This window comes from Tiliqua scincoides, chromosome 6 (assembly GCF_035046505.1).
Source record: "Tiliqua scincoides isolate rTilSci1 chromosome 6, rTilSci1.hap2, whole genome shotgun sequence".
Classification (NCBI taxonomy): Eukaryota; Metazoa; Chordata; class Lepidosauria; order Squamata; family Scincidae; genus Tiliqua; species Tiliqua scincoides.
Genome location: NC_089826.1, coordinates 51,721,801 through 51,747,485, shown reverse-complemented (window position 1 = coordinate 51,747,485; position 25,685 = coordinate 51,721,801). Strand labels below are relative to the sequence as shown.

At 43.8% G+C, this 25,685-nt stretch overlaps 1 protein-coding gene across 6 annotated transcripts in view; it reads left to right on the top strand.

Moving 5' to 3' along the window:
- The window catches only part of LOC136655307 (probable ATP-dependent RNA helicase DDX60), a 60,806-nt gene that overhangs the window by 15,825 nt on the left and 19,296 nt on the right, over positions 1–25,685 (top strand). For 4 of the 6 annotated variants that reach the window (XM_066631633.1, XM_066631634.1, XM_066631637.1 and 1 more), the window contains exons 10-25: positions 825–980; positions 1,908–2,007; positions 5,129–5,244; positions 5,915–6,078; positions 8,097–8,349; positions 9,295–9,458; positions 11,492–11,644; positions 12,468–12,617; positions 13,898–14,017; positions 15,276–15,371; positions 19,921–20,036; positions 23,089–23,234; positions 23,320–23,429; positions 23,513–23,617; positions 23,731–23,859; positions 25,168–25,295. In XM_066631633.1, the coding sequence (XP_066487730.1) occupies positions 825–980; positions 1,908–2,007; positions 5,129–5,244; positions 5,915–6,078; positions 8,097–8,349; positions 9,295–9,458; positions 11,492–11,644; positions 12,468–12,617; positions 13,898–14,017; positions 15,276–15,371; positions 19,921–20,036; positions 23,089–23,234; positions 23,320–23,429; positions 23,513–23,617; positions 23,731–23,859; positions 25,168–25,295 (2,206 nt within the window). The remainder of the gene's footprint in view (positions 1–824; positions 981–1,907; positions 2,008–5,128; positions 5,245–5,914; positions 6,079–8,096; positions 8,350–9,294; positions 9,459–11,491; positions 11,645–12,467; positions 12,618–13,897; positions 14,018–15,275; positions 15,372–19,920; positions 20,037–23,088; positions 23,235–23,319; positions 23,430–23,512; positions 23,618–23,730; positions 23,860–25,167; positions 25,296–25,685) is intronic. The other 2 variants (XM_066631635.1, XM_066631636.1) reach the window with 2 other exon arrangements.

Here is a 25,685-nt window from a genome sequence, read left to right as displayed (position 1 = left end):
TGAAGGATCAGGGGGTTGGAGCAATTATATTACAAGAAAAGGCTACAGTGTATGTGGCTTCTTAGTTTTGAAAAAAGGCTGCTAAGAGGGACAAATACATACACAGCTGAGGCTAATAGAATTATGCTTGGGGTGGAGAGAGAGGTGTTTCTCCCTCTCCCACAGCACTCGAACTTGGAATTATCTGATGAAACTGTTCAGAAACTTAGGACAGACAAAAGGAAGTGCTTCTTCACACAGCACATAATTAGTCTGTGGGATTCATTGCTACAATTTGTAGTGAAACCATGTAGAGAGGGAGAAAGTGAGGATGACAGCTTGGAGAAGAAAAAGGGATAGAACTCAAGAAGGGAGAAGGTAGAAAGGGGAGGAGCAATTGGTGCAGTCATAGAAGAGAAAACCAACTGAGGGAAGCAGAACAAAGGAATGGGAATTGGGGCAGGAGAACCTGGAAAGAACAGAGAGGGAAGAGGGAATGCTGCCAACTAGGCCTGGGAGGCACCAAAGTCAGGCCAAGCCCAACAGAGCCCCCCCAGCAGAAATGTCAGGTGCCCTTCCTACTCAGTGGGCACTCCAAAAGGCCCTCACTGAAAGGATGGAGGTCTATGGGATTAGAATGGTTCTTGCTAGCTGGAACCTGTGGTTCCTATGCTCAACCTCCCAGTCCTTCTGGGGTCTCAGATCCTTCATTTGAGACCGACCTCCCAACAAATTACCTAGGAGAAAGAAAGGTGGAGATATGTGTTACTTCAGGAATGGAAACCCTGTTGTAAGTAAGGTCTATCTGTACTTTCATTGTAAAATATTATTTCTTCCATGAACAGGCTTGAAGTTAGACCTGGGAAAAGAAATTGAGAGTGATTATCAGCATCTGTGGAATACTGCAACCACATTAACTGGCCTGTCTGGTTTTGGAGATGCTTTTCCTGTGCGAAAAACATCAACATTATTCCTTCAAGAACAGCTAACCTCAATTAAAGGTATAAGCAGATTCTGAATTGTGAATATATTTGGCAGGGGGTTAATATCATTGATTTCCGCGAATGAGAAGATCCCACAGCATTTTCTTATCATTTTATTGAACTCAAAAGCATTAATCTTTTTATGTTCTTTTTACTCAAGTTTCTCAAGCTGTCTCAAGTTACTATTAGTAGTGATGTGGTGAATCCTGTTTGGGTTAGGCAGAGGGGGTGGGTGAGAGAACCTCATTTAGGATCAGTTACAAACCTGGCCCCTGTGCAGCCCCAGGGCACAGGAGCACAACATGCTGCCCTACCCCACAACATGCCATCCTCCCTACCCTGATAGGCGACGTACCACCCGTGTGGAGCCTTACACAATGTCCCCAGGTTCTCTGAAAGTCTTCTGAGGCCTCTGAAGCAACCTTAAATAGTACTTCTGACAAAAACCAGAAGTAGTGTTTAACAGCACTCCAGAGGCCTCATACGGCTTTCAGAGCACTTGTGGATGTAGCACAGGGCTTTCCTAGCTCGTGAAATGGCTCTGGAGGGTGTGCAGAGGTGGCAGTGGCAGGCTCAGTGGAGCCACATGCACAGGGCTCACAGGCTTTTGTCTTCCCTGACCCTCCCCCCCCCCAGGACTGCCACTGTTTAGGACAAGAAAGCACTGGTGTTATATATACCTTAGGAACGGTACTCATGTTATTTTTACTGCTTACTGTGCACATCTTGCTTAATGGCCTATACGTTTACCTTTAAATTGACAGTACTGCAATTTAGAATTTAACAGTGCTTGCAGCATATGCAGAAACATGATGCTATGTAATATTTTATATAACTTTGTATTCCTTGTTACACTGAAATGTATGTTTATATGAACTGTAATAAAAAGTACATGCTTATTCTTCCGGTGATTAATATCACATTTCTAAATTCATAATTATCAAGAATGTGCAGATGTTCCCAGTATTGGGCTCATTGCAGTGAAATCTGATATAGTGGAGAAATATGTCGGAACCATTTTGAAAGATCTACCTTTCTTAAGCAGGTATGTACATTTTGATATGAATTCTGCTATCTCTGGTACTGGTAGCTAGACTGATAGTCTCCGTTATTTTTCTTTCTCTCAGACATTGTCAAAATCTAACTATAACATTCTGCCTATCAGAGTGGGGTGTACCTGAGTAGTTATTAAATACGATATTAAATATTAAATACGATATTAAATATCTCGTATCACTGTAGATATTCCAACGCTATGGAATTCCCTTCCCCTTAACTTAAGAATAGCTCCCTCTCTTGAGACTTTTCGGTGAGGCCTGAAGACCCTTCTGTTTAAACAAGCCTTCTGAGTTCTTGGGCTTTTTAACATCTTTTTAACATCTTTTAATATTTTTTACAGGCCTGATTCTTTTATGATTTGCTGCTGTTCTATGCTCTTTTTACCTGACTATTTTTTATCTGACTGCTGTTTTTATGATATGTGTTAATATGTTTTTTATTTGTTTTAAATTATGTTTTAAATCTGTTTTAACCTGTTGTAAGCCGCCTTGAGTCCCTTCGGGGAGAAAGGCGGGGTAAAAATAAAGATTATTATTATTATTATTAGATTTGACTTCAATGTATATACAGGTCCAGCCTATTTATACACAGATTTTTTATACACGGATTTGACTCAACACGAATGGCCCCTGCAAATGAGAAGGAATTGCTGATCCCTGGAGAAGGGGAAAAATGCATCCCTTTAAAATCAGTTTAAAAAACTGAGCAGTTTTAAAAACTGAGCCTTTAACAATAGCCTCCTTAATGGGGGGGGGGCAGCTGGCTGACAATCCATCAATCCTACTCCCTCTCCAGCGGATTGACCGCCCTTCCCCCTGAGCGCCTGAAAGAAAGGTGATCACTTTGCATTAGTAAAGGGAGGGACTGAGTGAAGCGCCTTTCTAAGCGCTTGGAGGAGGACTGATTGATGGATTGTCTTCTTAATGACTCTTATCTTACATCACAAAGGTCAGCAAGGCTGTTTATAAATCACTGGAGCAAAGAAACTTTGTTTTTTAAATTGATTTCCTATAGTACTTTTTTGCCATCCATGTGAGTGCTTGGAATGGAACCCATGAGAATAATGAGGCTCAACCTGTATTGTCTTTCAAAAAAAAAAAAAAATCTAATGTGGCTTCAGATTAAAAACAGAAAATAATTTCAATTCTAAAATATGTACAGCAATTAAAAGAGATAGCTAAAACATTAGAAACCTTTAGAAGGCCTTGGAGAATTAAAATAAAAAAAAGGCTATGCCTAATAAAAGACAACAGACCAAATGTCAGGATGGGGAGCAGTGGTGTAGCTCCCCATATGACAAAATTAATTAATTAAGAAAATAATAAAAATCACAATATGTATAACTTTTTAAACTGACATCTTTGCTGTGACCACATTCTTTGCATTTTTATTTTTCTCTGTTGTGCTCCACTTGGTCAATGTCTTTTCATGTTTTTTCTGCGATGGAGAAGTATAAAATTCTAACCCCCTGCACAAGCTGCTAGAGGTCTGTGTTCCTGGAAAGACTGTGAATGTGTGCAAGCAAAACCAATGAGAACTTTCCTTTTCCTAATTGGCATACAAGCAAAACCTATGGAAATGCTTCTCTCTTTAAAAGGCATGTTGCTCCAGACGAGCTCCAAAAATGAGATGAGGGAGATGAAACCAGTCCAACTTGCCTATTAATGCAGCAGCTTGTTAAGCCAGTTATAATAAAAAGTGTTTGAGTAAATTCCAGTGCTGCCTATATACCTGTTGAGAAGTCTTATTCAAGTTCTATCTTTTGCTGCCTGCCTTGAAGGTGCTCTTCTCCCAGGCAGCCTCGCTGGAGGTGCAGCTGAAGCAAGAGAGCTCTGTGCTCTCCTCCTCCACTTCTGACTGTGTTTGGAAATTGGAGTGAGCTTCCTTCCACTTCTTCTGAGCAGATGCTACTCGTGCCCTCCAACTCAGAGCCCAGCTGCAGCCGCTAGCATCACAGAGTGTGCTGGAGTGGACTTGCTAAGTGGCTTCTTCATGAGGAAGCCACACAGCCGGTGAGCTTATCTCTGCTCCAGTGCGCTCTGCGATGGTAGCAGCTGCAGCCAGACACAGAATCAGAGGGCGCAGGCAGCAAGCACCTCTTGAGGAAGCCAGTTGCAAACTGATCTCTGCTCCAACAAGCTCTTCAGTGATAGTGGTGGCTGCAGGCTGTGGTCACCAGCCAGGCTCGAATTCAGAGACTGCAAGGGGTGAGCATCATCGCTCAAGCCCTGAGGCCTCTGAGCCTGGCCACAACCACTACCATCATAGAGGGCATTGGAATGGATATCAGCTTGCTGAGTGCGTCCTCGGCAGGAAGCCATTTGGTGGGCAAGCTGACCTGTGCTCCAACATGCTCTGTGATAGTAGCAGCAGTGGGGGCTGCCGCTGGATGAGTTTTTGAGGAGCTGCAAGGAGCTCTCCAGCAGTTGGATCCAGGCTTAACCATCCTGATGTTTTGGGGGTGGCAATACTGCTGTGGCCCCCATCAAGCAGAGGTGCATGGGCCAGGCAAACTCAGAGAGCCAATTGCAAGTTGTATTTGCCCAGGGCATGCAGAACAGGAGCATATAGCCAGGAGGGTGGCATTGCAGCATATGAAGGCAGTTAAAGTTAAGGCGGTGAAACTGAATGGAACAATGAGGCTAGGTGGATTACCGTGCTGCTGCTGCTGCTGCCGCCCATAGGGAACTGCAGAGTGCCACCCAGGGCCACGTGATAATGCCGAATACCTCGTGGGGCCTCAACTATGCCACTGCTGGGAAGAGTTCCAAAAATGGGGTGCCCCAATGGAAAATGCCATTTCTCTTATTACCACCTGCTGTACCTCAGAGGGTGGAGGCACCTGGAAGAGGACCTCTGAAGAAGATCTTAGTATGCCAACAAGTAGATATGGGAGCTGTTGTCTTTTATGAAACAAAGTCCCAAACCATAGAGCTTTAATGCTAGCACTTTGCATTATGCTGACAGACTGGGGCAATTCAATTGAGAAATTGATCAGCTCAGGTATAGGGGATAAGATTGGACTGTGAATATCTAATTTGTAATATTTAAGTATGCTGTATGTTGAAAACCTTCTTTTCCAACCTAACATTGTGTCTGTGTTACAGCAACGATTCTGAGGTGACATCACTTTCAAGACATAGACAGTTTGATGAACTGAGGCACTGGCATTCAGGCAAACCTCTCAGTGATGACTACGACAGAACAAAACAGAGCTTTGATGGTAAATATGGACCTGCTTGTTAAATAAGCATCTGTTGCTATCCAAGAGAATAAGATCTGTTATGATTTTAATGATTTACTTTTTAAAAAACCAGCTAAATGTGTACCAGAGATGATTCTAAAATCATAGCAACTTAGCTCATAACAAGCTCGCATAGAGAGTTTGATAGCCTGTAAGTCCTTGTGGGCCGGGAGATAGGAAGTGACGCAATCCCCAGGATTGCATTGCTAATGGGGCTGCAGGGGCTTGGCTGGACTTACCAGAGCCTCCTGCAGCCTTCCGGGGGTGCGGGGAGCCTTGTGCGAGCGTCTGCATGGCTCTCCAGGTCTTCAAAAGTGAAAGCAGAGCCATCACGCACCTCTGCAAAACCGGAAGTAGAGTCCGATCACTCTGCTTTCACTTTTAGAAGGCTGGGGAGCCCTGCAGATGGTCGTGCAGGGCTCCCTGCACCCCTGGGAGGCTGCAGGAGGCTCTGGTAAGTCCAGCCAAGCCCCTACAGCCCCCTTAGTGATGCAATCTTGGGGATTGTTTTGCTGCCTTCTCCCTCCCTCCTCGCTGCCCCTGCCCATTAAGGGGGCAGAGGCTAGGGCCCTCAGGCTGGGTAGTCATGACACCCCAGTTTGAAAACCACTGCCTTAGGATAAAAGAATTCTGTGTCCATTTTTTGTAGCAAAATCAAATGACCCAGGATACAGAAAACAGCTTCAAAAATACCAAACTTATTTTCAACTTTATGGAAGATCATTGGAAGGCAACATGACACAGATGATTGTGAATGAGGAAGATGTAAAGGCATGTACTAACGCTGCTTTCAACAAGCCAAAAAAATCACATGTAAGTGTAAGTTATTTTATAGGGATGCTTTCAGAATTCTTCCCTGCTGAATTTTTCTCTTCAATTTTGAGGATGGTACAGCCACTACTGCATTGTAACCTGGCATTATGGAGCCTGGATTTCACATATTGATTTTAACAGCCCTTTAAAAGTTTCATCTGTGTCCCATATTGTTCCTTGAGTAACTGCAAGTGTGTGCTCCAAAAGGAAGAAACTGTGGGGTACTGGCTGCTTTCCCCTCTGTGGCTTGGATTGTAAGGACATAGTTCACATTCAGTGAAACCAATGGCAAACCTACTTTTTTGTGACACTGGATTGCCGCCCACTGTTTCAATACAAATATTTGTGCAGCATATTAAAAAAAAATACTGTGCAATTGATATCATGAGCCCAGTTGCCTTTTATTGAAACTTATGACCCAATTCTATCCAGCACAGGAGCAGTGGCGATATACTGTTGGATCCTGTGCTGGTTCTGAGCAGGCTGAAGGTATCCTTGAAGTAAGGGGATACTTACTTACTTACAGGGTAATTCGTCCCCTTACCCTGAGTAATGCCCCAGTGTGTTCAATGGAGCTACTAGAGTCTATACCAGCTATTTTGCTGGTGCAGACTTGAGAAGTTCCATGTCAGGCTTCTAAGCCTGACAGAGGGGGTAGGATTCTGTGAAGGAGGCTCCCACTAGCCCTACTGTGACAGAAATGGCTAAATGGGTAAAAGCAATTGTAAGCTTCTTTCTGAAGCCATGTTGGAGACAAGCTGAGGGCAGGTAGAGTATGAGAAAGTCCCTCAATAAAGCATACCACAGAAGACTTGTCTCTGGAAGATAGTGCAAGCAGCAGTACCTGTCTCCAAGTTAGCAAGCCTCATGGATGTTTGTTAATTGGCTCAAGGACACCTTGATTGCATGATACACCACAGCTGTGTGTTTCAGGAAGGGAGAGGGGATACCACCATGAGTGAATTGCCCTATAGCAATGAGTATTCTGGAAAGTTCGCGAGTTTGACTTCTGATTGGCTGGTGGGTTGGTATCAAGTGTCACCTTTTTGGGGAGTCTTTTTATCTTAGCTTTTATCTTGGTCTGTGGACCCAAGCTCTGGTCATTGCATTCCAGCATGGGCAATGTGGACCGTGGTGGCATTGGCTAATGTTTTGAGATCCACAGATGTACATTGAACTTCGATGAGTGATAGAGTTAGTGCTAGGAGTTATCTTTTTATTATTTTTAATTTTTTGTGTAATATTTATGCTCTGTATCTCAATGAAGTTGAAGTGCCTGTCTCTTTATTTCTGTTAATTCTAGAAATAAATTTTATTTACAGCTGTGGTTTTCATTGAGAATACAGGGGATCTGGCTACACCTGAATCTGGTTGACTCCCAGGATGCCCTGTTAAGCCAGTTGCTTACTCCAGAGGGAAAGCTGGAGCTGCACCCCAGGCTGGGAGGGGAACTATGCTTGGGTGTTCTAAATTGGCTTGAATTGTCTGAGCAATTCTTGTGTTAAGTGAGCAATTTGGAGAAAAGCAAACAGAAGCCAGGCTGGGGCTTTGTGGGGGCTAATGAGTTTATGACCCAGCTAACTTCTGGCTGGTTGTCACACCTATCCCCCTCCCAGGCTGGTCCCACCCCGTTCCACCCACCCACCCAGAAATGCCCCCTGCTCTCCCCACAGCTTCTTGCTGCTTACCTGAGGCACCCAGGTATCTTATCAGGTATCTTATCTGGTGGCACCCAGGGCTCCCACAGCAGCATTGAAAGGGTGTCACAGGGCTTCCTACCAGCACTGCTTATGCCTGCCTACCTTATGCCTGCATGACTTATGGCACATTTGCGACACCCTAACACCGGTGCTGCGCTTACAGCACTGGTGCTCAGCCACCATGGGATTGAACTGTTAGGGAAATGTAGAAAAGCTTGTGATATGCTATTTTGTTCTTTAGACAATTTGCACTCATCACTATTCACTGGGGATACATAGTGTATATATCTCTCTGTGTTTTATATTCATTTTTAATAGAAAAGTAAAGCAGAAATAATTGCAGAGGAAAATCAAAAGCGACTGGAAGCTAAAGAAGAAAAGAGAGAAGAGGAACAGTGGTGTGTCTTAGAAAAGACAATAGAAAAGGAAATTAAAGCAAACTTTAAATCAGGAATAAATAGATTGGATAAGTTCCTGAAGTCATGCCAAAGTCGTTCAGTGAAATTTTGTGCAGAAGTAGCTGGACTTAATATCTGCTTTGAAGTGTGGAAGGAGCACTGCAGAAGTCAAGGTACAGTTTATGATTTCATTTGAAGTCTGTGGTTATGGCCTTGATAGCTGAGCATCATATTGATTCCATCCAACATTTTCTGGGGGCACGTGAAAAAAGAAAAATTTATGGTTTGAACAGGGACCAGAGCTCTCTTTAATGATAAGAGCAGACAATATGTTCTATTTCAGTTTGTCAGATCTGAATGATTTCTGAATAAATCTTTATTATAGTGGCATTGTCAAAGATCTCTGCTCCTCCCACTCCCTGGATTAGAAAAGGAAGAGGGGATGAAGCAGTCAGAGAAAGTGTGAAGGAGGTTAAGATGCTCTGACCCACCGCTCTTCTCTTCATTGTTGTTTTCTGCTCTGTCCCCTCTTCCTTTTCCAATCGAGGAAGTGGGGAAAGAATGAGGAGCAGTAGGGACATATAGGTAGATGGAGATGAGTACGCCCCATTCATCAACTGCCCCAATTGGCCTCATGGATGGGCCGGCCCTACGTTGTGCCTTAAGGCAGCAGTTCTGAAACTTACCACTACTGCAATATCTTCAGAACCCAGAAGTGACAATGACATGAAATGCATCACATGATGTCACTTCCACTGACTTCCAGGTTTGGAGACAAAATGTGAGCCTCTGAATGGTGGCAAGAAGTCGGGGACTGGAGGGCTTTTCTCAGTACACAGTTTTCATGTGTTGCAGCTCTGCCTGCTGTTCTAAGCTTCCTGCTGCTGAAAGGCTCACACCACTAGGCAGTCACACTGCTGGGCAGTTTGGGGTCCCATGATACCCCGCTGAGTGCATTGTGACACCCCTGGGTTTCACAACGTACATTTGAGAACCTTAAGGCCTTTCTGCTCAGAGATGTTCGACTGCACGAACCTTATCCACCAAATTAATCAATGGTTGGTCAAAACAAGATCTAATGGAAAATATTTGTAAAATTCTTCCATTTCTTTTCCAAGGTGAAAGGCCTAAAGATTTAGACATAGCTGTCCAGGTGATGAGAAGGATTCATATACTGTGGGGAAAATACCAAGATCAGTTAGAGAAGCCACATTTAAGAGCATTGACTAGATGTCTACAGTGCTTTGGATTTGAGAAGTTGGCAGTATCTTTGAATAGCCAGGTAAATGTCATGAAATTATAATCCTACAGTCTGTTGGAACTATACATTCCTACTGGTTCATGTGAAAAGTTCATATATATATTTCACAATATAGTGTTGTGAAAATGGAAATGTAAGTAACTTAGGCTGCAATCCTAACCCACTTTCCAGCACTGACATAAGGGCAATGCAGCTCTGAGGTAAGGGAACAAACATTCCCTCACTTTGAGGAGGCCTCCGTGAGTGACACCCAACTGCAGGATGCAGCACATGTCCCATTGGCACCGCTGTGCCAGTGCTGGAAAGTGGGTTAGGATTGCACCCTTTGAAAATGTATTTAAGGCACAGCTACTGTGTAAAGGTCATTCTGAAAATGTGTAAAAAGCAGAGGTTGGTGAAGTCGACATTAAACAGAGAAGAGACCTGCAGTTCGCAGGTCTACAAAGAAAATACTGTTGCTTCATTTTTGGGAAACTGTTTTGTTACTTTGTGACTGTAGACTGATATAGAATTGGGCAGTTTTGATATAGTGTGCAGGTCCAAGACCCCTCCCTCTACACCAGATGCAGTGAGTTGCCACAATCAGTGACTAATTGCAAACCCCATATGCATGCTTCCTATTTTTCCTTCTTTTGTCATGGCTTGGCTGCTGCGCCTTCTCCTTGACCTTTTCCTCATTTTAAAATGGCAGTGCCTGATGAGACGAAGATATATGAAGAGGGGAGGGAAGCTGTGGCCTAGAAGGAGAAAGCTTCTTCCTTCACACACTTTTATTTATTTATTAGTTATGATATCTATATAGCACCTTTCCTAATTGACTCAAAGTGGTTTACACAGGCAGGCTGAACATAAACCTATTTTTCAATGAGGATTTTATAAGTATTATTCCATAAGACCATATCATAGAACCTCAATTTCTCCAGATGTTTCCCTTCATAGTGCAGTTGTCATCCTGGCTGCTGACTCTTGCAGTTTCCAAGCTCTTGCAGGCAGCTGCAAACCAAGCTTCTCAAGAATGTTATCTGTTCTTGCCCACTGAGTCCTCCACACAGAATGTCTCCCTCCCAGCAGCCGATCCTGTATAACTTTTTCAGGCAAGGCAATGGTTCAGCCTCACAACCATACCTCTTACCTCCTGCCTTTCTCATCTAATCCTCAGCAAAGGCAAAAAAATCCTTTGCCTTGTTTTCTTTTGCTGAGCCTCCTGGGCCAGGTCAGCAGAGGCAACCAGATGGCAGGCTGCTATTGGAGGTAGCAGGCAGATGCAAGTGGCACCTGTTGCTTTCTGTCAATCTACCATCTGACCTGGTCACTTAACACAACTTCATCACTGAAGTGGCTCCACGTGGAGTTGGAAACTCAGTGAAGAGCTGATTTGTGTCATGATATTTCTCCTACTTAGAAAAGCTCGTAGTAAGAAACTGGCGTAGGTGAGCAGGCTGAATACAGAGTATAAATGCCAGTAAAGGGGAGTTCTGCTATAGGCTCCATTTCAAAAATTATTTTGTTCGTCCTGTTGATGCTGCTCATATTTCATTTGCAAAATTTCTGTTTCTGTGTTGATGAGAGCCCTCCAAACTTACAGCTAGGGCAGGGTGGTCCAACTGTCAACAGCCATGGGGATGCATGACCCTTGCATGACTCCTGGCAGTGCCAACCCAGAAATAATTTGTGGTGACACAATGATGTCATTGCCAGTTATTTCTGCGTTCTGAGCCTGCTGAAGTCAAGGAGTGGGTGCAGAGGTGGGTTCTGTGGTTCTTGTCTCACTCCTTGCCACACCATTCTGGCTTCTCCAAGGAGAAGCTGGAATGGCATGGAATGGAGACCAAAAAGCTTCTGAAGTGGGAGGAGGCAGGCTTTTAGGGACCACCAAAATGGTCTTGTGGGCTGCTTGCAGGCCTCAGGTCTCATGTTGGACCACCATGAACTAGGGGCTCTCTTCTGATGTCCTAACAAGCATACATAGAACAGGGGTTGAGCCTGCCGTGCTGTGTGTGTTCCCACAGAAGCTTGTAGGGACTGCAATCATTTAATTTTTTTTTCCTTTGTAGAGAGTAGAATCTGACAATGAAAAAATAGCTAAATATGCAGTTGGAACTGGAGCAGCTCGATTTCAGCTGCAGTATATGGGACATTATCTATTCAGAGATGAGAGGAGTGATTCAGATCCTAGAGTGCGCCATTTTATACCAGACACATGGCAGGTAATGTTGTGTAAAAAGTATTTTAAACACCTCTGCTGCTGAAATAAATAAATATTTATTTTATTAAGTATACTAAAGTATTAAGTATATAAATATTCTTAATAAGAAGAATATAAATATTTGCTGCTAGAATAAATATTTTTTTATTTATACTAGGTATTAAGTAAATCTTCTTAATAATAATAATAATGATATGATATCTACTTAAGAATCAACATGTCATATTATCTCTTGATGTTTCCACTCTTATTTCCAAATCAGGGCAATGCCTTTAGCGGGACCAACCAAAAATTTACAGAATATCAAATAGTGAGCCTATGAGTCCTGTAGAAGCCTTCAGCCACAGATTTTGGGGGTTCCTATAGCATGACTTCTCTCTCTAACATATTGTTTACTATCTTACCATCTGCCTGATACAGTCATGTGGGAAACTTATTTCATTTTCTGCTTAGCTAATGTTTAAAGCAGAAGGCTGAAGCTAAATCTTGTAACGTACGCACAACAAAATGTTGATAAAGAAGCAATTTAGAATGGGACAGAAATACTACACAAGTTGGAATGAAATTTAAATTTTAGACTAAAGAGTGTGGGGGCACATTGACCTTTTTGAACATCCTGGCTGAAACTACTATACTATGCTCTCTCAGGATTTTATAAGAGAGTCTCAGGTTGATTCTGACTTGTCTTGAGGCATTGGTTACATGAAAGCATCATTGTATAGCATCACTGGTAGAAGGAAAGGTTTTCTAGTACGTTGAGAATGCTATATTGGACATTATGTCTTTAACCATAGTTTGATTTCAATACTGTCTTCTATCTGCAGCGAGAACTTCTAGATGTAGTAGACAATAATGAATCTGCAGTCATTGTTGCTCCTACTTCATCAGGAAAAACCTATGCTTCCTACTACTGCATGGAGAAAGTCCTAAGAAAGGGCAATGATGGAGTTGTTGTATATGTGTCTCCCACAAAGGTATTGTTGAAACCATAAGAAAAGTTTCTGGTAGATGATTAGACACATTGCTATAAAAATGTTTTATATGATTTCACGTATATGCTCAATCTGCAAGGTTAAGAGAGGGGCATGCTGTCTGATGGCCCAGTCCTATTGGGCCTTGATGCCAGTGGAACATGCATTCTGCTGGGGGCAACTACCAAAAAATACTCTGCTCCAGTAATGCACTAAGTAGCATACTGCCAGAGTGTTATCGGGAAGACAAGAGTCGTCCTGCATGCTCTAGTGCAGCGATTTTCAACTTTTTTCATCTCACGGCACATTGACAAGGAGATAAAATTGTCAAGGCACATCATCAGGTTTTTGACAATTGACAAGGCACGTAATGCTGCCCGTGGGGGGGCTCACATCCCCCATTGGCCCTACTAATAAATGACCTTCCCCCAAATTCCTCTGGCACACCTGAGAACCACTCACAGCACACAAATGTGCCATGAATAGTGGTTGAAATGGCTGCTCTAGCCCACTGACAATGGTAAGGTAGCGAGGAAGGTTGGAGGGAGTAAGGGGAGAGTGGAACAAGGGCAGGGAGGAGGCAAAACTGAGCAGAGGGGGGAGGAATGGGGTAGGGAGGTTGCAGAATGGGGTGGATTCAGTGGCATGTGCTGGATCCTATCCCCCCTTTTCTGAAGCCCCCTTTCTGTCCTTGAACTTGTGCTAGCAAAATCACTAGCACAGATCTGAGGAGACCCATTGCAGAGCAGAAGGCTTAAAGAGATGGGATGGGATTTAAATCTCCTTTCACCTCCAAAGCCTCCCAGTCCACGTCCCTGCTGGATACAGCTTGCCCATTTTTGGTGTGGCTGCACCAGTGGGGGGAGGGGGGAGGGAAGGAAAAGATTGGGCTATGAAAGTCCCAACTGATGGAAACAGGCAGATGCTCCAGACTCAGCTGGACACTCCGCTGGTGCTGATAAGTTGACGGCAGGGTTGGGCTTTGAGTGGGGAGGGGGGAGCACTTTGTGGGAGGAACCAAGTGGCATGTGATGGAGGATGAATCTGATGGCAGTTGGCACTCCAATTCTATCCCTGTAACCCTGCCCCAGAATACCCCTGGTTTTCCACAGACACCAGCTCCATAGCTGGCATAGTTTTGAGGAGAGCCATAGGTGGCCAGAATATTTATGTGGAGTTTAGTTGGGCAGAGCTGCATGCTATGGTGAAGCGCGGGTAAGATTGGGCTCCAAGTATCTTATGTATTTTGAAACATTAATAATTGTCTTTTGTGTTCATGATAGGCCCTTGTGAACCAAGTGGTAGGAGTAATAACTAATCGCTTCTCCAAAAAGTTGCCTGATGGATTAGCATTGTGTGGAGTATTTACAAGAGATTATCGCCACGATGCCTTGAACTGCCAGGTAAAACGTCTTTGATATAATAGTGCGGGACAAGTTTAAATGATTTTTTGTCCAACAGCTGACTTATCAGCAAATTATCATTGATAGTAATTTTAGCATTTTTGGCCCCAATTCTGACCTCTACCATCCTTCTCAATGCAACCATGCTGCTGGACCAGACAGCCAAGGAGAGGTAAGTAAATAATTTTTTCACTTACCTATCTTTAGGCCACCTGGCCTTAGGCCATCTGGCTCACCTGGCCTAAGAGACCCACCAGTGGATCTCTTAGGAAGTACAGCAGCTCTTTTGCTGGTATAAGTCTGAGGAGAGTCAGGGGTAGTCTGGGTTGGGAAAGGAGCATAAGATCCTGGCATGTGCTTTTGCTGCTGAGATCTACTACCTTCCCCACTCCCTTCTCCAATCTTCTCCTGAGCTGCCCATGATCCATCACTACCACCTTGCGCTGCACTGATGAGGCCTGGGTGAGCTGTTAGCAGTTGTGTGGAGATTCTGATCATTTGTGCCAGTGGCTGTGGCGCATAATGGTATTGCACTTTTTGCATTGTCTTAAATGAACTTTTGGAGGTAGATTGGGAGATCTGTCATTGTAAGCCCTGTAAACTGGAGGGAGGGGGGTTGGGGGTTAATAACATTAAAAGTGACACTGACTTACAGGGCAGCTTTGCCTGTGAATCTGAAACTTCTTTCATCTGCTTGATGACCCTCTCCACAGAGAATGGAGGAGAATACAAAGGGAAATACCAGATCAGTTTGCAGAAACATACAGCCACTATCTGTCAGCCTCACCTACCTCCTTTTGTGAGGACAAAAGGAGGGGAGGAACTATGTATACCACCCTGAGCTCCTTGGAGGATTGGTAGTATAAAAATGTGGTGTAAAAAGTTCCTCCCCTCCTTTTGTCCTTGTTGTGAGGACAAAAGAATCTGAGAGATAATGACTGGTCCAGAGTCACACAGGAAGCTTTATGACTGAGAAGAGATTTGAACCTGGACCTTCCCCATTTGAGTCTTATTCCTGAACCACTACATCATCCTAGCTAATTATGCCCAAACACTGGCCTGGGCAGGCCTCTACATTCGGCATATTTTCTTGTACTTGTAGACCTAGGAGATTCTATTCTAGAATGCCAGCATGAAGTCTTTGGCACTGTATGAGTGATGTCCTTCCTGCAGTGCTTTTGATAGGCCTAAGTTATGTGCTTTACGCTGAAACAAATTTTTCAGCTTTGAAATGATTATAACAACTGTTTCTTTACAGATACTAGTGACAGTGCCTCAGTGTTTGGAAATCTTGATGTTGTGCCCTCATCGTCAAGAATGGGTGAAAAAAATCAAATATGTTATATTTGATGAGGTGAGTAAAATGACAATAGCCAATTTAGAAAGGAAACAAAGGGAGTAAACAATGACTCACAGGCCAGTTCTATCCAGGGCCAGTTCAGAGTGTATAGCACTACTGCCATAGCACACACAGCATGCTATGGGCCAGCTGGGGATCAGGCAGCTCAGAAGAGGTAAGCAAAGATATTTTTTACTTACTTTTCCATAGGCTACCTGGTCCTCAAAGGTCTCCTGAGAGCTACAGTAGCTCTTTGGCTGACATAAGTCTGAGGAGACTCAGGGTTCATTCTGGGAAGGGAAGAAACCAGCGCAGTTCCCATATCTGTGGTTTCACTTGTCTGCAGTTCTTAAATACACCTGTTGCAATTATGATTTGCCTCTCTTTGCAAGCACTTTGCAGAAAGTTGCTTTTTCTTCATTTTGCTTTGGAGCAGGAAACAGGAAGCAAACAGAGAGAACCTAAATTCAAACTACTAGAGCAGTGGTTCCCGACCTTTTTTCACTTGCGTACCCCTTGGCAGCCCATTTCCATAAATTGTACCCCTCATATCAAAATATTTGTAATTAATATAGTTGCCGTTATTTCAAATATGTTGTAGCTTTAAATAATTGGCCTAGTAGTGGGATTAAACAGCAATGAAATAATTTTTATAAAAACACACAGCAAATATTTTATACACAATAAAAGCTCTGTGTGATCCCTGAGTTTGTTTTGAGGCACATAGCTTTTTGAATTCAGTTCAGCTGATACAGTCTTAAAATACAGTCTTAAATCTGGAACTGCATCCTGCTTACTTTGATATTTATTTTTTTCATGAAGAGAAAGCCCTCTCCACCAGCTTAATATCCTTATTTATATATCCGGCATGTTTTGTTTGTATATGCCACAAGAGTTAAGATGGTTTTATGCTACCATTGGATAATACTCGCCCATACACTACATACTAGGGCTTGGTACAATCCTCATCTCCTATATATGAAAATTCATTTTTATCTATTTGAAGAAGTTAAAACTGTGCCTTTTCACTGATTTGCACCAAAGCGTTAGATGCATCCTGAGAAATTATTGGTTACTGATCACTTTCCACATTATGGTTCAACTCTTTTCTTGTGCTGGTTTTCCACTGAGCCATATCTGATATACATGAATTGATGACCAAAAGCTAGCAGTGGGGCTTTTTCAGCCAGCTAGCTGCCTTCCTTCCTGTCTTGCCAGCCCCACATGGAATTCTAAGGAAGACTTGCCTTTTTCCAGCATTATTCAATTACTTTCCAAGTACCCCAAAGGTCCTGGCAAGTAGCCCTGGAGGTACATGTACCCCAGGTTGAGAACCGCTGTACTAGAGGATGCTACAGGAGGTGATTGTGAGAACTCTTAACAGGAAGTCCTATGCTGCCAGTTTCCTGTTAGCATTCCCACGATCACCTCCTATAGCAATATGAGTCTAGGTTCTCGCTGTTTGCTTCCTGCTTCCTGTTCCAAAATGAAAAGAAGAAAAAGCAGACTTCTGTAAAGCGTTGGCAAAGAGAAGTGAGTCATGAGTGTAATGGTTTGAGTCGGGTTTGCTGCTATCTGTGGTTTCTGGTATCCTATTCCCTGCGGATACTGGGGTCACCTGTATTTTCACCTTGCCTTGTTCTACATCTTCTGTTTCTTGGGTCACAATCCTAACCCCCAGGTTAGGCCGACACAAGTCACTTGTGCCAACCCAGGAGTGTTGCAAACGTGCCATAAGGCATGTTTGTGCTGACTTTAGAGTTGGGGAGGCCAGTGCAAGGAGTTGCTCTGGCCTCCCCGTGCTGGAGTGGGGTAAGTTTGCATCAGCTGAGCTTGGCTGATGCAGGGGTTGGAAGGGTGGGGAGGAGGTGGCGGAGGCGTTTTGGGGTGGGGGGAGGGTAGGTGGTGGACATTCCCAGGGGCGGGCGGGAAGCGGGAGGCAGGGCCAGGATCCAGCAGTTATGACCCCATTCCTGGGTGGTGCAGAACGGCCTCTGGTCACTCCGTTCTGCTTGGAGTAGACCCATTTGGGCCAGAGCAGTGCAACACGGGGTGAGGGGAATGTTTTCCCCTTGCCTTGGGTTACGCCGATTCTGGCCCCAAACTTGTGCTAGATACAGCACAGGCCCACTGGCCTGCCTGTTCCAGTGCGAGTTAGGATTGCGCTGTTTTTTGATTAAATTAAAAGATAGTATTAAAACAGAGTTACCCGCAGTAGTTTTACTTTTCCCCCCACCATCTGACTGAAAATTAAGAGCATCATTATCGCCTTGAATTCAAATCAAAAGTAAGCACTTGGGGGTGCAATACTGTCCCTTGCGGCAGCCCAGGAGGATCGCAAATGTGCCATAAAGCACATTTGCACCTCCTCGTGTGTTGGCTGGGCCGGCTCAGGGACACACACCGGCCCACAGAGGCTATGTTCAGCTGTCACAAAGAGGGAAGACTGCATCGGCCGAGCTCCGCCAATGCAGGGGTCTGGGGAGGGTGAGGAGGAGGTAGAAAGGAGGCGTTTCAGGGTGGGAGGGTGGGCAGAGTGTGTTTCAGGGGGTGAGTGGTCAGGGAGTGGGAGACTGGGACCCGGCAGTTATGCCAGATCCCAACCCCGTTCCCGAAGCAGTGTGGAGTGGCTCCAAGCCACTCCATTCTCCTCTGACTTGCGTCGCCTCCTGAGGTGGCGCAGGTCTGAGAAGAACCATTGGGGCCGTGGTGGCTTATCATGAGGTAAGGGGAAGAGTTTCCCCTTGCCTCCAGCTGAGCCAATTCTGACCCATTCTTGCGCTGGACACAGCACAGGCCTCCTGGCCTGCCTGTTCCAGCACAAGATAGGTTTGCACTGCACATTTACTAGTTGCAGTTCCTACAGTTACACAGGGTTTAAACATTTTTAAAGATAATAGCAACTGAATAAATTAAGTAGTGGTTAATACCTTGAACTGTGAATCAGGATGTCCAGCATAGATTTCAGCAATGGTCACTTTACTGAAATCTTTCTTTTCTCAGCCTTTATTTCTCTTGTCTATATTATGGAGATAATCTTGGCCTGCCTTATTGCGCTGTTGTAAGGATTACTAAGATAATACAGGTCTAAGAGCCCAATACTGTGGTCCGCGCCGTGCCGGCGCGGACCACCATCACAAACATGCCATAAGGCACGTTTGCAGGGCTTACCACCAGGCTCCCACCGGAGCTAGGCCAGCGCTGAGCCGGCATGCGGCGGGCACCTGGGTTCCGCGGCTCGGCAAACTCCATGACCGCCGGGCTGCGGAACAGGAGATGGGGGTGTGGCCGGGCGTGTGGGGGAAGTGTTCTGGGGAGGGGGGAGGCGTGGCTGGGAGTGTGGGGGCGGGGGAGAGGCGGATTCACGGAGCCGAGCTCCGCAGGATCCAAGGCGCTCGGGCAGGGCTGCTCGCCCTACATGAGCGCCTTTACTTTAGCGGCAACCAAACAGTCGCTGCTAAAGTGAGCAGCCCCATTGCGGGGCTGCTTCCCTTACTTGGGGGAAGGGGACAAACATCCCCTTCTCCTGGGGAGCCTCCTGCAGTAGCGCGGGAGGTGCTGGATCCGGTGAGAGCCCTCTGTGGAGCCGTCGGGTCCCGCAGCTCCAGGCAGCTCAGGATTGGGCTGTAACCTTGTTATACATGGATTTTTTTATACACGGATTTAACTCAACACAAATTGCCACTGCAAATGTGAAGGAATGTGCTGATCCCTGGAGAAGGGGAAAAATGCATCTCTTTAAAATCGCAGTTTAAAAAACTGCTTTTCTTACTGTTGTAGAGACAGTCATGCAAGTGGTCATACCATTCTTCAGCTGAGCCAGGCAAAGACAAGGGGTCCTTTGCATTTCTAATTGCTGACCGCCTCTCTACAACAGTTAGAAAAGCTGTTTTTAAACCACAATTGTAAAGGGACACACTTTTTAATTTTTTAAAAATTGCTTTTATTTAACACATTTTATGGTATCAACAGGGAGTCCCAGAATCAAACCCCTGTGAATGTCAAGGCACAACCTTATTAGGAGTAATGGAAGGGCAAGAAACCTGAAGTGGATCTTTGAATCTATTTTTCCACTTTTTTTAATCCACTAGGGGTTTTGGAATGGAACCCTAGCGGATAACAAGACACGACCTGTATCTGTGAAGTGCTCTGAATACTTCAAGCAACCTTGCCATAAAGTGACCTGAAACAATCACATGGAGTGGCATCCTTGTGGGGGTGGTGAATGGACAAGCTCCCAGCCAGTCTGTCTGCTGCCCTTTCCAACCTGTCACTTCATGAGGTCATGGCAGTGGAAAGCTCCTTCCAGTGCTGCAGTGAATGCATGCTGGGTTCCCTGGATACTCTGTTCCTGTTCATTTCAAACATGAGCAACACAGAGAGCAAGTGCACGCCACATTCTTGGTAAATAAAAGGAAGGAGGAATGGGATATATCTGCTCTCTCTCTCATCTATAGGGCTTGCACAAATGTGTAGAGGTGGCATTTGGAGGAATTCAGGCAGAATGGGTACATATGTGGTATTTAAATACTAAGCACTGTAATTCTCTCATTTTCAAAAACAGGTCCATTGTCTAGGTGGAGAAATTGGAGCAGAAGTTTGGGAGCACCTCCTTGTTATGATTCGATGTCCATTTTTAGCACTATCTGCGACTATTAGTAATCCTGAACATCTTACTGAGTAACGTTTGTGACTTTTATTTATCCTAATACCCGAAAATCACAAAAATTGTTCTGTGTTCAATGCATAGGGGGTTCTTGTTGGCATCCTTCAGTCTCGGAAGACTATGGTGTCACGCTCTGAATGGTGACACCATTCTGAAGTTCTGGAACCGAGTGTCCAGTGCGCGAAGCCTGGGTAAAGTAGATATGGAGGATAGGCTGTTACCCATGCAGCAAATCCCCCCTCTCCACGTCGCTGAAATGGTCCAATGGAAAGGCAGAGGCCAATACGGTTGGTTCCAGCGGCGTCGCAGGAGTTGCCAGAACGTGACTGTGTTCAGCCATGAACTGCCTTAGGGACTCTGGCTCCGGATTTTGCCTCGAGGTTGACTCCTGAAGCCTCTTCCCTAACTGGATGTAGCCACAAGGCAGTGGAGGTTTGGGATCAGAGTTTTCCTTCTCTCAGATGAGCTGCCTTCCCAGGCTGACGAGTCCCATCTACCCGGTGGCTGTTTAGTCGCTTCTTACGACAAATACAGCCAAACTGAGGGCCTATTCTTATCCCCAGCCCCCAGGGGAAAGCACAGCCCCCTACAGCATAGGGGGTACAATTGCCAATAACTAGAGGCGGTTATTTTTTCTTTTTGTTAAAAACACATAAATACACACTGCCCTTTTTGTATTTAAAATATATGAATGAAAACACAAAACACCATGTTTTGGTGTTTAAGATATTTTCAGAAATTAAAATAAATTATTTTTCCAGTTAGAAATAATATTGTGGCTGCATCTGCTGCCACTATATCACCTACCTAGTATACTTTTAAAATGTTTAAAATTAATAAAAATGAGAACTTGGAATGAGAACTTGATTAAAAACACATAACACCACTTTCTGCCTTTCAAATCACAAAATAAAACCATTTTCAAATGCCCCTGCCAATAATGTCCAGGAAACACATGACTGTTTAGAACAATTGTCTGGGATATCTCCAAAGGGTGATGTACCTCTTGACAAGGTGGACACAAATTCCTACAGATCTATGGCATTGGGACTTCCCGTATTGGGAAGAAAGGGGGAATTGGAACAACTTGGACTGATCTGCTGACATGAAGACAGCTGAATCGGGGAATAGCCAGGAGGGGAGGAGTTATCCTGGGAGAGTGTGTGCCCAGACAAATCTCTTGTGGCAGAGGCCTTACATGTAAAGTAGAAGGCCCAGATGGCACATGTGTATTACACACTATACAGTGGGAGAGAGGGGGAAAGCAGAGAAGAGGTGGTGAATGGCTGGGCAACTTGAGAAGTGCCAGTTGAGAGTGCTAATTAGATAGAGGAGGATACAGGTGTTTAGTTAACTCTCTCCTACTTTCTGAGGTGGCAGGGGAATCACTTCTACCTCACACAGTACTTTTAACTATAAGAAAATACTACTTTTCAGGACTAGTAGTTCTGACAGAATGTTTTGTGTTTCTTGGCATGGCTTTTGAAATGACTGCATTAGAGGACCCACAAAATGTTAAAAAAACAACACCATGACCTGAAACATGTTTTCATGTGTATATTGTACATCTGCATATCATTCAAAATCAAATTGTGCATCCAACGTGCTACAATAAAAACTGATCTCTGTATATTTTTGTGAGGACATGTAAAGCAGGAATCTTCCATTCCTCAAATCTATTGCAAATGTAATCTCCACTCATTTCAGTGTATGCTGAAGAAAATTGGAAGTTCATTGTTTTTGAACTTCTTCAAATTCTTCAAAAGTAGCTCAGTTTTTATCTTATAAACACACACACACACACAGAGTTTTCAGGCAAATCAGCACAGGGCACAATAAAATGTTGACCACTCTTGAGCTCAGGAAGTAATTGATAACACTGGTCAATGTGACTTTTGGCACATGGAGCAATGAAGGTGTTTATAACATAACCTTTTGTGCTGAATTCAAATATGCAATCAGAATTTTTCTATCACCCACAGTTTTTCTGTGATGAAGCTTTTTCTTAGTAAATGTATTGAAATATTTGGTCTATTTTGGTCACAATTGGTTATGTAATTTTTCACCAATTTTTTTAAATTACTGTATATACTGGCAGGTGCCTGACTGACTGACTAGCAGCGATTCCCAAACTTTTTCGCATCGGGGCCCACTTTTAAAACAACACTATATTGGACCCACCCAGCTTTATGAGAGGTTTATTGTCCCGGGACCATTCTGGTGGCATTGTGTTCCCGTTCGTCTGGTCTTCAGTAAGATCCAAGTCACAGTCACATTAGTAAATGCACATGTGTGGCTCTGTTTCATTTTCCTTGTGGGCTTGGAGGGGAAGTGACTTCCTTCTCAAGAGTTTGTTGGGGTCTGCGTCCATTGGATTGGGACTATTCTGGTGGTGTGCATTCCCCTAGACCTGCCCTTCAAAGTGGACCAAGGCACGGTCACCTATTCATAAGAAAGCATGCATGTGCTGCTCTGTTTAGTTTCCATAGGGCTCAATACATTTTCCTTGTCAGCTATTAGTTTGTCAGTTTCACGATCCACCAATGGGTCCCAACCCACAGTTTGGGAACCGCTGTTATGGCATGCTTGCTGACTATCATTGGACACTTAAGAGGGATGTTCCAGATGATAAATACAGAAGAAAACCATTAACTGTCACTTTTTAGGTAGTATGTGCTATAAATGTATGTAAATATACATTTTTTCAGATTTAACCTGTGTGACACTAAAAGTTCCTGTTTGATAGAGAAAAACTAGTAACATATTTGAATTCAGCATAAAAAAATACTGCTAGGATTGGACAGTTTTTCTTGTGTGTCAAAAATTTAGTTGTATTTTGTAGACCAGCGTTATCAGACAGGAATAGTATGTGGGAGGGAAGTGATAACAGTCCTATTTCTGGTAATGGCCTGATGTGCTGCAATGAACACATATCAAGAGCTGGAAGGGAGAACAATCGCATCCTGTAGCAGTCCCACTGTGCATGGGTGTCTGGGCCATTGCGGCAATAGATTTTTGTGTCTGTGTTGTTTTATATTTAATGGCAGATTTTGTTTTGTTCTTCAGATGGTTACAGTCAGTAAAAAGATACTGGCAACAGGCTGATAGTAGAATCGATCATGCAGGTGTTAATTCTTCTTCCACTGCCTCAAGGTTTACCAAGAAACCGCAAAAGCAAAATGCAGAGAAGAAATCGTATAGAGTTAGATTAGGTGTGTATAAGAGTGATTTAAAACATAGTATTTACCCCTTAAATCTTTTAAAAAATATATGGTGACATCCCCTTTGGTTTTTCAGTGCTCTATGGAGAGAGATACAATGATTTAGAAAAGTATGTTTGCTCCTTGAAGGATGATGACATTCTCATTGATCACTATCACCCATGTGCTGCGTTAACAGTTAATCACGTAAGTGTAATCCTGCAGTATATCTTTGTGGTGATCTGTTAAAAATGCTGCTCCAATATATAGTTCCCTTAATGTGTCTATAGATTGAGAAATACGGAATTCCTTCAGACGTTTCTTTTTCTCCACGAGAGAGTGTCCAGTTGTATGATGCAATGTTGAATTCTTGGCCAGGTTGGCCCAGAGCACAGGTTCGTATATATACACTTATTTGTATTTTATTGTATAGTATATTACTATTGTCTTTATGGATAAGAAACTGAAGGGTTTTTTTTTTTTACCTCGAATGACTTGTGATTTCAAGGAACTCGAGCCTGAGAAGTTCATCTGCTTCAAGAATAACATAATAATTAAAAAGGCAGATGCAAGGAAATATGAACAAGAACTGAAGCAGGAACTGCATGACTGGATAGTTCTTAAACACAAAGATAAGGTGACTGCAGTGAAATGTGTGTGGATATTGTGGAACTATGTTAATTCAATTCTATTAAAATGTAATTATGATTTCTTTTATTGTACAGTTTAGGTTGCAATCCTATCCCCACTTTCTTGGGAGTAAGTCCCACTGAACACAATAGGACTTGCTTCTGAGTAGACATCCATAGGATTGTACCCTTAGTTAGTTATCTTTATGAGAATTTTTTGATCTTTTAGAAAGTTTCATTCCTAGAGTTCCTGATACATATTATTACTATCAGTTTTCTCTGTCTCTTGTCACATTCACTGGTTCTTACTTAACATGAAAAACTGTGAAAGGCTATGTGATGATTGAGCTCCCCTTGTTCCCTTCTTTTTTCCCATATGTTTCTCTGAGACACAGTTCTTGCCCCAGTCCTCCTTGACCCTTGTCTGTGTGCTATTGCAGGGATGTCAAACTCATTTCATACAGAAGGCCAAACCTAGCAAGTCTGGTACCTGCTGAGGACCGGATGCAATTGCAAACCTGTCCCCTATGCTGCCTGGGGCCAGGACTGCAAAATGTGGCCCAGAGACCAAAAATTCACTTCTAGTTTTCAGAAGAAACTGGAGGTGACTTTTTAGGCCTTTGGGGAGATGGAGAGGCCGCATCTGGCCTCCCTGGCACCCAGAAGGCTTCCAGAAGGCCAAAAATAAAACCACTTCTGGTTTTTGCCAAAAACTGGAAGCAATGTTTTTAGGCTTTCCAGGGGCCCCAGAAGGCCTTCTAAGGCCCAGTAAAAAGGCCAGAAGAAAAACACAGACAAAAATGGGCAGCGTGAGGAAGGGGGTCATGGTGCTGCCCCCCTCACCAAATGGTGCCCTGGGACAGTTTGCCCTCCTGACCCCCAGGTACTCCAGTGACCAGAAATGACATCATGAAGCAGAAAGTGACAGCATGAAGAAGATGATGGCCAGAAATAAGCACTTTATTCTCACTTAGAAACTTATTAGCTACAAATGACAGAAGCAAAAATGTACAAATCTTGTTCATATTTTCAAGGTATGAGAGAGCCCAGTTATCAAGCCAGGAGAGCCCAATTATAATGGTGCTGGATAAATTGCTTCCTGGTGCTGCATTTGACCTGCAGGCTTTATACTTGACACTTCTGTGCTATAGGTTTGGTTTAAGGAAAATTAACATAACTGGAAGAAAGATTTCCGATGATGATCTCTCTGTGTCTCATAGTGGCCTACCAGGATAGATAGTTGCTTTAAATAAGAAATTATGTATTTTTTTGAAAACATAAAGCATGAAATATGAATATGATCATTCTTTACCTAGGTGAATAATGTTTTGGAGTCCCTTAAGCCTCATCCTATTGACTCTTCAGAAGGTGAAAAGCGCAGGAAATTTGCACACTTTGTAGACAAACTGAATGAGATGGGCAAATTGCCTGCCATTTTTTTCATGTACGTATCTAAATGGAAGCGCTATCTTATTAGAATGACTTCCTCGTTTGTCTTTTTCTGCAGCTTACTGTCCTGTGGCAAAACTAAGTTTGCATATTATCCTAAAGCACTGATAAATTTGGCAAATAATGACAAAAATGGGATGGCTAATAGAGCCAGGATTGGGCTCTTAGTCTTGGAAGAGGACACCAACTTGGTGTGTATCAAAGAGACCTAGCTGAATGAGGTTGGAGGGATTGGTGCCTCCAGCTGGGTCCACTGGGTTTCCAGGTGCTACAGCAATGACTGCTGGGATGGAGAGCTGCAGTTGCAATAGCTTGTCAAGATACTGTTCCCCTTACTTGGTGTCCATTTAGCAGTCCTCTGGATTCAGATGTCCCTGTTTGATGC